The sequence below is a fragment of the Lissotriton helveticus genome, chromosome 10 (genome assembly GCF_964261635.1).
Source record: "Lissotriton helveticus chromosome 10, aLisHel1.1, whole genome shotgun sequence".
Taxonomy (NCBI): Eukaryota; Metazoa; Chordata; class Amphibia; order Caudata; family Salamandridae; genus Lissotriton; species Lissotriton helveticus.
The window spans coordinates 167,008,629-167,024,129 of NC_136071.1; the positions used below are offsets into that span (position 1 = coordinate 167,008,629).

The 15,501-nt window shown below is 48.1% G+C and overlaps 1 protein-coding gene across 1 annotated transcript in view; it reads right to left on the bottom strand.

The window, feature by feature from the left end:
* LOC144786057 (cytochrome P450 3A21-like) overlaps positions 1–15,501 on the bottom strand; it is a 266,040-nt gene that overhangs the window by 212,206 nt on the left and 38,333 nt on the right. Inside the window, exon 2 of the mRNA XM_078665003.1 lies at positions 14,745–14,838. Coding sequence (XP_078521129.1) covers positions 14,745–14,838 — 94 coding nt within the window. The remainder of the gene's footprint in view (positions 1–14,744; positions 14,839–15,501) is intronic.

A 15,501-nucleotide genomic window follows, 5' to 3' on the forward strand; every position in this document is an offset into this window, starting at 1 on the left:
TAACCACCTCTAATCTCTGGCCACCAATAGCCCATCCAAATCTACAGATCTACATTTTTCCTTCCAGTAATGCACATAATTTTGCTTTTAGAGACATTAATCTTCATGAAATGTCCTTCTGCAAATAAGTGTAAAGCTTGTAGGCGATTAGATAAGCCCTTAGGAGTCAGATCTAAAATGAGGATATCATCCGCATACATTAGAACAGAGATGGATGAACCTCCAACTACCGGGGCTAAACCAACACCTGCAGCAATAGAAGCAGGAAGGTCCGCAGTATATAGAGAAAACAACATGGGGGCCAGTAGACACCCCTGTTTTAACCCGTTTAAAGATGGGATGGACTGAGAAAGACCCCTTTCTCCACCTTGCAACACCTTACACCAGGTATTCGAGTGGAGAGATCTTACAAGTTCCAGTAGATGGGGCGGCATACCCATTACAGCAAGCTTTCTCCACAGCGTTGGACGATCCACCTTGTCAAACGCTGTGGAGAAGTCTATAAATGCAGCGTATACCCCACCTCCCCGGATTCGCACATATTTGTCCGTAATCACTTGAAGAGCAGTCAAATTATCAAGTGTACCATGCTTTTTACGGAACCCAGTCTGTACCAAAGGCAAAATATTATTTGCCTCCACCCAATCTGAAATTAATAATAGAAGGCATTTAGCGAAAACTTTTCCAACCGCATCCAATAGAGCGATCAAACGATAATTCATGGGTTTGTCCCGCTCACCCTTCTTAAATAAGGGTATTAATATACTTCCCTTCCAAGAAGTAGGGACTGATCTTAATAAAAAACATGCTTTAAACAGAGGGAAAAGAATCCTGCTCCAAGTAGTAACATCCTGTTTCAATACTGAGATGGGCAACTCATCTGGTCCCAATGCTCCGGAAGAGCGCATACTCTTAATCGCCGAAGCAATGGAATTCTCAGATGGAGGCTCCATAGCAGACCTACAGTCCCATATAAGATCACTATCCTCACCCTCTATGCCATTTGATGCATACAGGTTCAATATATATAAACGCCAAACATCCTCAGGAATAGAAACGGGAATAGGGGAAGTTCTTGCACCACATCCCTTACCAATTATGGACCAGAATTCTCTAGATTTACCATAGACAGAAGCCTCCCTTAAGCTAATCCAGAGAGAGTCTTCTTTTTCTTTCTTTAATTTTGCTCTCACTCTGGTCCTCCTTCTTTTTAATAGGGATAACTTATTTTTAGTTTCCATGGATCTAGAAAGAAATTGTTGCCTCACTAGTTTATTTATTTCTTTATTTAAAGGCAACAATAAACTAGAAACAAAAGTCACTTTCCTGGAGTATCTAGGCTTCTTTGCAATCGCAGTAAGCTTTTTCATAAAGTTTTCAAAGTGGAAGAATTCCATACCCTGCCATTCTTTTAGTTCGAGTAAGGTTTCTGCAAGAATATTTTGCAAACCCTTCATAGTCGTCGGGTTCCAGAAACATCTACCTGACTTACAAAGCAAAGAGACTCCTCCTGTACTTAAAGACCAGGCATCCGTGACTTGAGGTTGTAATAAAAGAGTTATACTGATCACGTTATGATCGCTCATAGGAGTTTGAGAGACCATTAAGTCCTGAATAAGGAAAAAAGAGACATAGTCCGTAACTACATAATCGAGGATAGATTCACCCTTAGGGGACCTATGAGTAAATTTAGCGGGGTTATCAGATGCCATCCTACCATTTACAATCAACCCCTCTGAATGGCTAAGTTCTTGCAGCAATATTTTTCCTCTTTTGCTGGTTTTTATTTTAATTGGAAAAGTAGATTGGGGTATATTATAAGCCTCTTCTTTAAACTTATTTCTAAACAAATTTACACTTGAATGGGACACTTTACTATTCAAATCGCCCACAAGTAAAATATAAGGGGGCTGGTCACATTCTAATAGCTGTTTAACATATGAAAACATTTGCTTCAGTACAATATTAAAACCATCTTCTGGCGGAATGTATGCATTGATGAGTACTAGAGAACGCAGGCTGCCTACACTGGTTAAATTATTAATAGTTATAGCTTGAAAAAGGTTGCTTTTGTCAACATAATGAGAAAATTGCCATTGCAGTGCATTAGACAGGAGGCAGGCAATTCCCCCTTTTGCATGACCTTTTTTAGCCGGCGCGGCTGCTGCCTCTAGCACAAAATAATCCTTTCCACCATATAGACCATTTTTACACCAGGTTTCTTGGATGCATATCACATCCGCATTTAAAGAAAATAAAAAGTCGAGTTTCTCCGGTCTATTAAACAACCCTGCTGCATTCCAGGATATAACTTTTAATTGGCTGCTAAAGATGTTGAAACAGTCTTGGATTATCCGAGTTATTATTAGACAAAACTCCTGGAAGCCAATTCCACCGATGATTATCTTCTATTATAGGAGCAATCATGTTCAGAGGAGTAGGTAAAATCTGGGAAACCATACGTTTACCTCTTGAGACCCTGATTTGTAAATCTTTAATAGATTTGGACATATTCTCCTGCCTAACACCCAGCTTTGTGGCCCCTTCTCTAGGGAGGATATCCTTTCCGGTATGTAGAAAGGGTAACTGTTGGAAATGGGGGTTGCCCAAGTCTCAAAGGGGGTAGCATGGCATCAAGCGGGCAGGCCAAACTTGGAGGACATGTGAAGCATTCACGCAGTACACACAGACGACCCACCAATCACACCACAAAAGAGTCACGACACCACCTTTGGTTGGAAAAAGATTAAGTTTAGTTATGTCTCCAACCTGCAAGGTAAAAAGAAATAGAATAGTGGTAGTCACAACAAGGCGCCAACTGGCGCCAGAGCCAAGTACATCATGGGGAATTATTTACATGGGACAAAAAGGGTTGAGTCCAAAGTCCATGCTGTAAGGGAAAAGCTTAGTTAAATGACCAGTAGCCCTAGAACCAATCTGGCGGGGCCAACTCGGGCTCTCATCCTTAGGGAGTTGGCTGAAATTGTAAGTTGCAACATTAGCGTAAGTACACCTCATGTGTGACAACACCAACCCAACCCCTGTAAGGGAAAAACATCATATAACACCAGACAGGAACACCTGTAATGGATCAGCGCAGCTGGCTCCTTAACATGGGGCATACACATTTCATCAGGGTAAACGCAATTACTTTACACCTTGTTCATGAATCTCAAATCACACTTCAATACTTTTCCCGGTTAGATTATAAGAATCAAAGGTACATTTGTGGTCAGTTGCTGTTCAGGTCACAATACACTTCATTACTATAAGATTACAGAAAGGAAAGTGCAGTCTACAATGTCAATATGTCTTTCAACAACTCATAAACAAGTACATTACCCCACAGCTCTTGAGTATCTGCTCAACTCAACAGACCTCTACTGGATGTAAATCTTCACAGCATAACCCACCAGTTATGTAGCTAAAAGGAAGACACAGTAGAATTAGCAAGGCTCCCCTCTAGTTAATTAACAGGCTGCACCTTTCTGGTAGAGAATCTACTCCCTCAATTACCAATAGACTATTAGGGTCTTGTCGCAGGAACCCTGCTGTCCCCTTCACACCTTCCTCCTCTCTCCTCTGAGGTAAATATTAATGGTTTTGCTGTGGTTGTTTGAGTCACTAACCCACTTTCCCAATTCAGTTTTCCAGGTATCAAACAGTTAAACTCCTGGGGCTTAGCCCCGATGTCCCGGTTCTCAGGCAATTGACGCTGCCGCCTCCCGCTCCCTCTCTACCCGGCTTACTTGTGGGTTTGAAAGTGTCCCAGCGGTTGTGTTCTCCACGCTCGATGGAGCTTGGCAGCAGTCGGGCTGAAGGGGGAAGGCAGGGAAGGCTTTCCCGGCCCAGGGCTCCCTACCGCGACATCCGCTGTGGCGCTTCTGCCTCTTCTGAGGGAATCGACGACTGGCTCTCCAACGCGGCGCTCCTCGGCTGACGCGATGACTTTCCCTCGGATGGCACTTCTCCGCCGGGCATGCGCGGAAGCGCTCGCTCTTCTCCCGCCTCTGCACTCGCTCACAGGAAGGACGCTACTCTTTGCGGCGACGCTGCTCTCCTGGGGCTGCCCGACCCTAGGCCCCTCCTGCTTTCAATAGCGGACGCACCGAGGACATGCGCGGAAGCGCTTCCTGCTCCGAGTGACGCGGCTGGTGCCCCCGGGGTCCCGCAATCAGCTAACACAGCGCCGCTGCTTCTCCTCAGACACTTCCCACTCCGGCCTCTCAGGAAGGATGTGCACACACGGCGCCCTCGCGCTTCAGGTCGCTATGGTGCCACAGACACCCGCCTTCACCACAGCTGCTCCACAACACCGGTAAGCGCAGCGCTGAGTATGGGAAGTCAGGGATACCCTCAGTTAAGGGTGTCCTGAGAGGATTCACGGGGGCTCCAATATAGAAGGGTCTTCTTCCTCAAGTAGCTTAATGTTCTTATCAGCAATTGTTGGATTGAGAGGGATCGGTCAAAGGTTGAAGGGGGAACAACCCTCTGAAGAAACTGTCAGCCTCAGAGACAAACTAGCTGCTCTCAGTGTGTCCACCTCCTCTCACCACTGCCTCACTCCTCTACTCTGGGGTCAGCACCCATATGTACAGCGCCTCATAACTTCACAGCGCTTCGCAGGGGCACCCAAGATAGCGCTAAGAGACACTAATACAGCGCTTCTCCTCCCACAGTGCTGGGTAGTCAGTCCAGGGCTTCTAAGGACACGCAGCTCCTCCCAATCCAGCGCTTAAGGCAATGCAGCAGCAGCACTTCCAAAGGGGCCACAGCTTCCTGGGGGCACCAACCTCCCCAAACAGCGTCTGACAGGCGCACCTCACGGAGGGGGCGAACAGTTCCACAGCCAGCTCCAGGGGCACACTCCTCACCTCTTGGGGGGTTCAAGCCCACAGCATTCCTCCTCATGTGGGCACCTCTTTCCCTCAGCGCTGGCGTAGTTCAAGGTCCCACAGCGTGAGTGTCCTGGGTAGGGGCCCTCCCTTGTCAGGGGCCCATGGGGACAGCAGCGGGGGGTTTTATAGGGATGCAGGGCCCAGCTCACAGGCCCATGTGGCGGTAGCACCTCACAGCAGGTCCCCTCTCTGCTTTGTCCCTGCGCTGACTGACTCTCTGGTGACACTTCTCCCTATTTATACCCTCCTCCCAGGCAGTGCCAGGACCTTCTAGAATGTTGGCACATCTAGCCTAAACTGGTTCTAGGGGAGGGGGTGAGCACCCTGGGTGCCAGGCTTTCCCTCCAAAAGCTAGGGGTAGCTGGGTAATATTATCTAGACCGCTGACCTATGTCAGTCCAGTGGCAAAACCCATGGCCATGGCATCCATTTTAAAAGCAATACATTTCAGTCAGGTGCAGTTTTAAAATGGGGGTGCAGTTTTAAAATGGGGGATTTTACAAGTGCTCACATTATGTCAGGTAATTACATTTTCACAAGGTGTCTCACACCACTCATGGCCTATACAGGTTTAATCCCATGGGGGAGACAATCCAGATAAGGGGGTCAAAAGCGAAAAATTTTGGGGGGAAAAGGCCAAGTCCAACACGACTCCCCCCCAGCCAAAAGCCAGGGTAGACATATCAATGCCTTGATGGGCTTCCCTGCTTGGGGCGGAAAAAGGTGGACGCAGGCCTGCAACTACAGGAACACCTGCAGTCTCTCCTCCACTCTGGAACCCAATGGTTCTCTTTCGCAACCCTCCCTTCACCAACAAAACCACCCCACTGGTGTTCCCTAGTGGGATGTTTCTCCTTCCTAGAGTGGGAGGCTCTAGCCTCAGGCTTATAATTCCCTTGGACCACTCTCCTCTCTCCAAATTGCCACTGGTCCACCCATCTGGGGTCTACACCCTCAGACTGACCAGCCCTTAGGGGCGAGGCTCTCCTCCCCCTACTTCTCCTCCTAGGGTTCCTCCATCTCCTACGCTGGGGGACACCCTCACACAACTCTCTCCCCAACCTGGAGCCAAAACCCACAGGCTGAACCGGTGACAGGGACGAGTCCTCCCTCTCCCTGCACCCCCTCCCAGAGTTCCGCACCCTCCTAACTGGAGTAGTACCCCTGAGAGTCAACTTTGGGGGGACCCTGATTACAGAGGTCCCTCCCACCAGGGCAGGCAAACCCTGTCCCTGGCCACCCAACCCAGGATCTGCGCCCTGTGGCTGAGCTGGTGACAGAGAAGAGACCTTCCTCCCTCTGCACCCCCTCCCAGAGTTCCGCACCCTCCCACTGGGAGTAGTACCCCTAGGAGTCAAATTGGTAGGGACCTGAATTACAGGTACCCCACCCTCCAGGTCAGGCAACCCCTTAACCTGGAACCCCAGTCCAGGATCTAAACCCTGTGACTGGTCAAACCCCCGAACCCCTGGAGCTCTGATTAATGATGCTCCGGGTCCTCCTGACATGAGGGGATCCCTTCCTCTGGATGACACATCGGGACAGCCTAGACTCCCAGCCTGGGGTTCTCTAAAAGAACTCTCCAGGCCCTGTGACTGCAGTTGGGGCATCTCGGGACACCTCCCCGTCTCACTCCCTCCTTTAGATGGGATGTGAGGCCCTACAACCCGCTCACTATCCTGGGACCTAGCTGGGCTTCTCACCTCTCCCGCCACGCTGGGTCGGAAATTCCCTGCACAACTCCTTTCTGGATCACTCCCCAATGTCTTCCCAGACGCTCTGGCACTTACCCAGAGGTCTGCCTCCCGTGCAAGTTCCCTGGGGTCTGAGAACCCGCACCGCAACAGATGGTGACGCAGTCTTGGGAAACAACTTCTCAGCATGTGCTCCCGGATAACGGCATGGCACAGCCCTTCCCAATCCTCCACTGCTCTCCTCACCACCCAATCCTCCAGTACAGTCCAACACTCCTCCTCGAACTCTCCCCAGGACTGATGGAACAGCTTTCCCCTGCCCCTAAACACTAACCCGTCCTCCTCTTCCGGGGAATCAGGCACAGTCTCTTGGGTCTCGGGAGTGGGACTCCTTGCACTGGACCTACACTCGCTGCCACCACTGGATCCCACCCTCTTCGGTGAATCCAGACTCCTAAAACCACTCTCAGGGGACAACCTACCCACCTGAGCTGATCTCTCCCTGGCGAAGGCCCTCTCCGCCTCCGCCATCCTCTCCAGCGCTAGGACTTTTTCAGTCTCTAGTCGCTGCTCTTCTACCCTCAGCTGTGCTAAGCCCTCGGCATGCCTGAGCTTTGCCAGCGCCAGCTGATGCTCCCTTACTTCTCTCCTATCTACCCACTCTTCTGGGGACAGGGAAAGGGATGGGGCAGTGCCCCCGCGACTGGACCCAGTGCGAGACTCCCTATCTTCGGTGTCCTCCACAGCTACTGGCGTCTCTGCCCTGCTAAACTCTTCCTCCTCCTCATCGGAGTAATTTCCTCCCAGGGTTCTGGATGGGGAGCCCTCCCTCTGGTCTCTAACCCACTGACCCTTCAAAACTTCGGGAGGGTAGTCAGACAAGTCCCCATCAATCTCTAAGGGCTCTCCCCTCTTGAGGGCCTCATAGAGAAACAAATTCCTCCTAATGTTCCCTACTGGGGGTATCCCTCTCTCCAGGAGGAAGTCTATCACCTCCTGTTCGGTGTACTCCATCAGTTCCACTTCCTGGTAAATCAACCCCATCGTGGCGAGATACACCCGGGACACACCCACAGTGGAAAAAGGGGACAGTTCAGAACACTCTTCCGGAGGAAGCAATTTGGCAAACAATCTTCCAAACAATAATCCCCACCACAAGGCTCTACTTGTGGTGTAACCTGTGGCCGCTGTGGTACTGCGCAAACACAAGTCCTATCCCACCGCTCTGCCACCAAATGTTGGAAATGGGGGTTGCCCAAGTCTCAAAGGGGGTAGCATGGCATCAAGCGGGCAGGCCAAACTTGGAGGACATGTGAAGCATTCACGCAGTACACACAGACGACCCACCAATCACACCACAAAAGAGTCACGACACCACCTTTGGTTGGAAAAAGATTAAGTTTAGTTATGTCTCCAACCTGCAAGGTAAAAAGAAATAGAATAGTGGTAGTCACAACAAGGCGCCAACTGGCGCCAGAGCCAAGTACATCATGGGGAATTATTTACATGGGACAAAAAGGGTTGAGTCCAAAGTCCATGCTGTAAGGGAAAAGCTTAGTTAAATGACCAGTAGCCCTAGAACCAATCTGGCGGGGCCAACTCGGGCTCTCATCCTTAGGGAGTTGGCTGAAATTGTAAGTTGCAACATTAGCGTAAGTACACCTCATGTGTGACAACACCAACCCAACCCCTGTAAGGGAAAAACATCATATAACACCAGACAGGAACACCTGTAATGGATCAGCGCAGCTGGCTCCTTAACATGGGGCATACACATTTCATCAGGGTAAACGCAATTACTTTACACCTTGTTCATGAATCTCAAATCACACTTCAATACTTTTCCCGGTTAGATTATAAGAATCAAAGGTACATTTGTGGTCAGTTGCTGTTCAGGTCACAATACACTTCATTACTATAAGATTACAGAAAGGAAAGTGCAGTCTACAATGTCAATATGTCTTTCAACAACTCATAAACAAGTACATTACCCCACAGCTCTTGAGTATCTGCTCAACTCAACAGACCTCTACTGGATGTAAATCTTCACAGCATAACCCACCAGTTATGTAGCTAAAAGGAAGACACAGTAGAATTAGCAAGGCTCCCCTCTAGTTAATTTACAGGCTGCACCTTTCTGGTAGAGAATCTACTCCCTCAATTACCAATAGACTATTAGGGTCTTGTCGCAGGAACCCTGCTGTCCCCTTCACACCTTCCTCCTCTCTCCTCTGAGGTAAATATTAATGGTTTTGCTGTGGTTGTTTGAGTCACTAACCCACTTTCCCAATTCAGTTTTCCAGGTATCAAACAGTTAAACTCCTGGGGCTTAGCCCCGATGTCCCGGTTCTCAGGCAATTGACGCTGCCGCCTCCCGCTCCCTCTCTACCCGGCTTACTTGTGGGTTTGAAAGTGTCCCAGCGGTTGTGTTCTCCACGCTCGATGGAGCTTGGCAGCAGTCGGGCTGAAGGGGGAAGGCAGGGAAGGCTTTCCCGGCCCAGGGCTCCCTACCGCGACGTCCGCTGTGGCGCTTCTGCCTCTTCTGAGGGAATCGACGACTGGCTCTCCAACGCGGCGCTCCTCGGCTGACGCGATGACTTTCCCTCGGATGGCACTTCTCCGCCGGGCATGCGCGGAAGCGCTCGCTCTTCTCCCGCCTCTGCACTCGCTCACAGGAAGGACGCTACTCTTTGCGGCGACGCTGCTCTCCTGGGCCTGCCCGACCCTAGGCCCCTCCTGCTTTCAATAGCGGACGCACCGAGGACATGCGCGGAAGCGCTTCCTGCTCCGAGTGACGCGGCTGGTGCCCCCGGGGTCCCGCAATCAGCTAACACAGCGCCGCTGCTTCTCCTCAGACACTTCCCACTCCGGCCTCTCAGGAAGGATGTGCACACACGGCGCCCTCGCGCTTCAGGTCGCTATGGTGCCACAGACACCCGCCTTCACCACAGCTGCTCCACAACACCGGTAAGCGCAGCGCTGAGTATGGGAAGTCAGGGATACCCTCAGTTAAGGGTGTCCTGAGAGGATTCACGGGGGCTCCAATATAGAAGGGTCTTCTTCCTCAAGTAGCTTAATGTTCTTATCAGCAATTGTTGGATTGAGAGGGATCGGTCAAAGGTTGAAGGGGGAACAACCCTCTGAAGAAACTGTCAGCCTCAGAGACAAACTAGCTGCTCTCAGTGTGTCCACCTCCTCTCACCACTGCCTCACTCCTCTACTCTGGGGTCAGCACCCATATGTACAGCGCCTCATAACTTCACAGCGCTTCGCAGGGGCACCCAAGATAGCGCTAAGAGACACTAATACAGCGCTTCTCCTCCCACAGTGCTGGGTAGTCAGTCCAGGGCTTCTAAGGACACGCAGCTCCTCCCAATCCAGCGCTTAAGGCAATGCAGCAGCAGCACTTCCAAAGGGGCCACAGCTTCCTGGGGGCACCAACCTCCCCAAACAGCGTCTGACAGGCGCACCTCACGGAGGGGGCGAACAGTTCCACAGCCAGCTCCAGGGGCACACTCCTCACCTCTTGGGGGGTTCAAGCCCACAGCATTCCTCCTCATGTGGGCACCTCTTTCCCTCAGCGCTGGCGTAGTTCAAGGTCCCACAGCGTCAGTGTCCTGGGTAGGGGCCCTCCCTTGTCAGGGGCCCATGGGGACAGCAGCGGGGGGTTTATAGGGGTGCAGGGCCCAGCTCACAGGCCCATGTGGCGGTAGCACCTCACAGCAGGTCCCCTCTCTGCTTTGTCCCTGCGCTGACTGACTCTCTGGTGACACTTCTCCCTATTTATACCCTCCTCCCAGGCAGTGCCAGGACCTTCTAGAATGTTGGCACATCTAGCCTAAACTGGTTCTAGGGGAGGGGGTGAGCACCCTGGGTGCCAGGCTTTCCCTCCAAAAGCTAGGGGTAGCTGGGTAATATTATCTAGACCGCTGACCTATGTCAGTCCAGTGGCAAAACCCATGGCCATGGCATCCATTTTAAAAGCAATACATTTCAGTCAGGTGCAGTTTTAAAATGGGGGTGCAGTTTTAAAATGGGGGATTTTACAAGTGCTCACATTATGTCAGGTAATTACATTTTCACAAGGTGTCTCACACCACTCATGGCCTATACAGGTTTAATCCCATGGGGGAGACAATCCAGATAAGGGGGTCAAAAGCGAAAAATTTTGGGGGGAAAAGGCCAAGTCCAACAGTAACACATCAATCCCTCTACATTGAAATGATTCTGCCTGTTGTAACACAAGATTAACTATTATTTTAGAGTAAAATTTCGCCCGTACACATAGACCATTTTCATACCCTACTAAGGAAACCAAATCAATGTCATTCGACTGAATTAGTTTTAAACATTCAATATCCTTAAAACAGTTAAGCAACCATGACCTGTTTAGGTATAAATCCGAATCAAATAATGGCAAGAAGTCCAAAGTCAAGGTATCCACATGTGAATTAGACATTTTAAATTGTAGAGAGGAAGAGTTTATGGCAACATCAACCGGTAGTTGAAAAATAGGCGCTGATGGATTAAGTACCCCTGATACAGTAGGCATGATTCTCATCACTTCTTCAATTGGAACACTGGGCAATGTTGAATTGTTCTCTTGATGAGGGACTTACGCAGTATTGGCACCGATATTACGAGAACAATTAACTACAGAACCATTAGTACAGTCGGTCACCTTGTTAGAAAAAATGTCCAATAAAGATTTATCTTCAATCTCTGCCTCATTATGGTCTTCACTGTTCATATGTTTATGGAAAATGATTTGCCTCTGTTTTTTCTTCTTGTACTTACGAACGGGTTTCCTATTTTTCCCTTTATTCTTTCTACTTTTAATGTCTTTTCCGTTTTCCTCAGAATTCACTTCAGGCTCCTTTCTTTCAGTGGTGAAAATTGGGAATAACTCATTTCCCGCCGTGTGGTCCACCTCCAACAAACTTTCCTCCTTTAGGTTAGGTTCTAATACCTTCATACCATTAGAAACAGAAGGAATAGGTATCCCTAAGGATTCATTTTTGTTAACTACTTCTGGCATACCTGCAGAAGCATTTTTTTCCGATAAATTATTGCTGTCAAAAGGAGAAACAGTCTCCGGGACAACAGTAGTACCATTTTCTGCACTTTTTGCCAGCAATACTTTCAGTATCTGGGTAACTGAATCCAAGGTGCAGTCAGAATTCCCAACGAATTTGCTCAATAAAGACAATATGGAGGCCAATAAGTGTTCTAATACTATTAAACAATCAGAGATAGGTCTATCATCTTTCGGCAACCCAGAAGCGGCAATGGGGCAAATACCGGATAGATTAAGTAGTGAACTCCTAGAATCATTCTGTAATGAAGGAATGTCATTAGATGTTATAGAGGGAGTACTACTATATAGCAATAATCCTGACGGCGTTGCTCCCGATGCCGTCTTACTGGGATTCAAATGAATCAGATTTCCATCCTCCATATAACGGCCACATAATTCAAGGTCAATACTGGACAAAAAAGACTCTCCTTTTATAGCCACGTCGGGACATTCTGCACCAGTGGAAGTGTTAGATCGAGGTGCAATCGTATCTTTTATCTTATTATCAGGCATTTCTCCCCCTGAAGTGTATACTGGAAGATTAGCCACAGGAGATGTTGGCTTGGGGAGCAATGAGTCTTTTTCCACGACAGACGGCGCCCCCACCAAAGGCACCATCTGAGAACCACCTACCTCCGGGATTGCCACAGATTTTTCAACGGGTTGTTCCCATAGTTTCAATAGCTGCATCTGTCCCTTCATTAACACCCCGTTGTCATATTTATTCCTCAGGGGGTTAGATCTAGTTTTTATACATGACCTTCCCCCTAGAACTCTTCCGGAACGTAATTTTTTTGCAGTCATCCTCAGCAGAGAAACAACCAGGCAGCAGAATATAGCTCAGATAGTGTGTATAACAATCACTAATTATTATACTGAGTCCTTAAATATGCAAGTATTGATTGTTCGTCGGTGTTCACATATATCTCCTATGAAGCGTCACGAAATGGCATTCTACATGAACTCACGTCAAAATGAAAATAACGGGGCCCAGCCCAGCCTACCTCAGCCACTGAGGGCCATAGAGGGCCCGCTCTTTGTCCGGTCTTCGTCCGCGCGCGTCCCGCGTTCGCGTTAGATAGCGAGGCTAAGTAGGAGGAGGAGGGGGCGGGAAGAGGCACCAGGTGCGCGCGATGATCGAGCGCTAGCACCTCTGGGCCTCGCAGTCCCGCTCCCGCTAGGGTAGTTCAATGCTTCTCTCCCTCAGCAACCACGCAGATTGACAGATATAGCACACGGGCTCCAATATCCACACAAGCGCCTAGAAGCAGCGCGGTCCTCGGCGTCTCCACAAGCTGTTCAATTCTTCAGCACAGGTTCACGCACAGAAAGGCAAGCACTTTGAGCGGTACCGGCGTAGCGGGGGCCGCGAGGAGTAATGAAGCTTTCAGGGAGGAGGGGGCGGGAAGAGGCACCAGGTGCGCGCGATGATCGAGCGCTAGCACCTCTGGGCCTCGCAGTCCCGCTCCCGCTAGGGTAGTTCAATGCTTCTCTCCCTCAGCAACCACGCAGATTGACAGATATAGCACACGGGCTCCAATATCCACACAAGCGCCTAGAAGCAGCGCGGTCCTCGGCGTCTCCACAAGCTGTTCAATTCTTCAGCACAGGTTCACGCACAGAAAGGCAAGCACTTCGAGCGGATCATGATTTGATAAAGAAAAAAAGTTTTTTTATATACTGTTTTATCACTTTTTGTAAACTGTGTAAGAAAAAAGAGAAAAAAAGAAAAATATACAAATATATATCATCAACTTTGAAAAAAGAAAAAATATATAAGATAAAATAAAGATATATTTTTGACAATAAACACGTGTGTTGCATATCAAAGCTAGCAATATTGCTGTGATACAATTGTAGCATAAAATTAATAGTAGCACCGTAACCCAGTGCTTGTTCTCCTTTTCCCATATTGCTATTTCCCTGTCATGGGTTTCATCCAAATTTGACTAGGGGCCCCTATTTTTCCCAGACTAACTGGAGTGACATACAGAGAATTGCCAAGGAAGAAAACAAAAAAGGTGTGGGATAAAGGACAGTGAATAAACTAGCACAAAACAGGACCTAATGTATAATGCCCGGGGTTGCCAGGCGCTGATAGACATAATTTCTTTGCCTAAAGACTTGTCTGCCTAGTAGAGGTGGAAGACACGCCCCTTGACTGGGATGCCAAACCGCAAAAGTTCCTTTGCTGCAGCACCCCAGCCACCAGAAGCTGGTATCAACCCTGTCCTGCATAACTATGGGGCAGATGTCTCAACATTGGGAATAGCGAGTACCTAATTGTGATTCTATGTGAATCACAATTAGGTAATCACTATTCCTAATGTATAAAACTCATAGAGTTTCATTTAGTGATTTCTAGATGGTCCAAAATCGACCTACCTCATAAATATTAATGAGGTAGGTCACAATTTGCGACCAATTAGGAATCGCTAGAATCACCATGACCATGATTGCTTTTAAATAAAGCAATCATTATTTTTTTTAATGCAGTCCGTTTTTCTTAAACATAAACTGGCTGCATCAAAGAAAAAGTAAAAACGTTCTCTTTTCATTTTTTTAGAGCAGGGACCACAAAATGCTCTGAAAAAGCGTTTTCGCTACCATTCCCAAAGGGGAAGGCGTCCCATGGGGACCCCTTTCCATTTGCGAATGGGTTACCACCTACTTGAGGTAGGTGGTAAAATACAAATGTTTGCAACCGCATTTCGGCTGCAAAACATTCTTACATGCCACTGCGATACTGTATTAGGAAAGGGCACCCTAAACACACCCCTTTCTAATAGCAAATTAGTATGTATTCGCAATTCCAAAAAGCGATTCGGTCACATGTTACCAAATCGCAAATTGAAATTGATACATACCAAAATGCAGATCACAAATGGCCCGATTCTGCGAACCGGGCCATTTGCGACCTGTAAAATGCATGATACATATGGGTCTATATTCACAAAAATAAATTAATCTAGTGACCACATGTTCCTTGAACTCCTGACAATTTTAGTGTTGATGGATGTGTGAACAATAAAACAAGACAATGTCACAGAGAAAACTTAAAGTTTCTGCACTTACATTCCTGTACCTATGGAATGTGCCAATGAATGGGAGAGGCCTCGGTCCAGGGATCCCCACTTTCCTAAATGTTCCATGTGTCCACGTTCCATAGCTGTGGAGGAAAAGATTTTTTTTTCAGAATCAAAAAATGGCAGCAATAAACACTTCAACCCAAACTCTGCCTTAATTTAGAGAATAAATGCTAACATTAAGCAAATATCCATAGCACTATCTTTTTATTTACAATGTAAAGTCCTGTAGTATTATGAGTCACAAATATGTTCATACGATATTAACAGCATGAAAGTTTGTGCCTGCTAGGACAGGGGTTGGGTGAAGTTGGTTAGTTTTTTCCTTGCTTAATACAAAAATTTCTCACAAGAATTGTTGCTTTTACGTGTCTGAGTGAACATTGTTACCAGTGCAAATATATACCCATCCAGTTTCTGTACAGCATGGTGAATGTTGTAGCATTCTGTACAGATTGGTAAATGCCCTTAGCAAAGCATACAAACCACAAACCCAGTTTCTGTACAACCAATCAATCAATCAGGGGTTGGTAAAGCTCGCTACTCACCCGTGAGGGTCTCAAGGCGCTGGGGAAGGGAAAGAGGTTGGGGGGCTGCTCCGGTCAGTCGAAAATCCAGGTCTTAAGTGCCTGTTTGAAGGTCTGCAGGGTTTGAGAGCGTCTTATGTCTAATGGGAGAGAGTACCAAGCTGTGGCTGCGGTGTAAGAGAAAGCTCTACCTCCAGCTCTGCTCTGGTGAACGCGGGG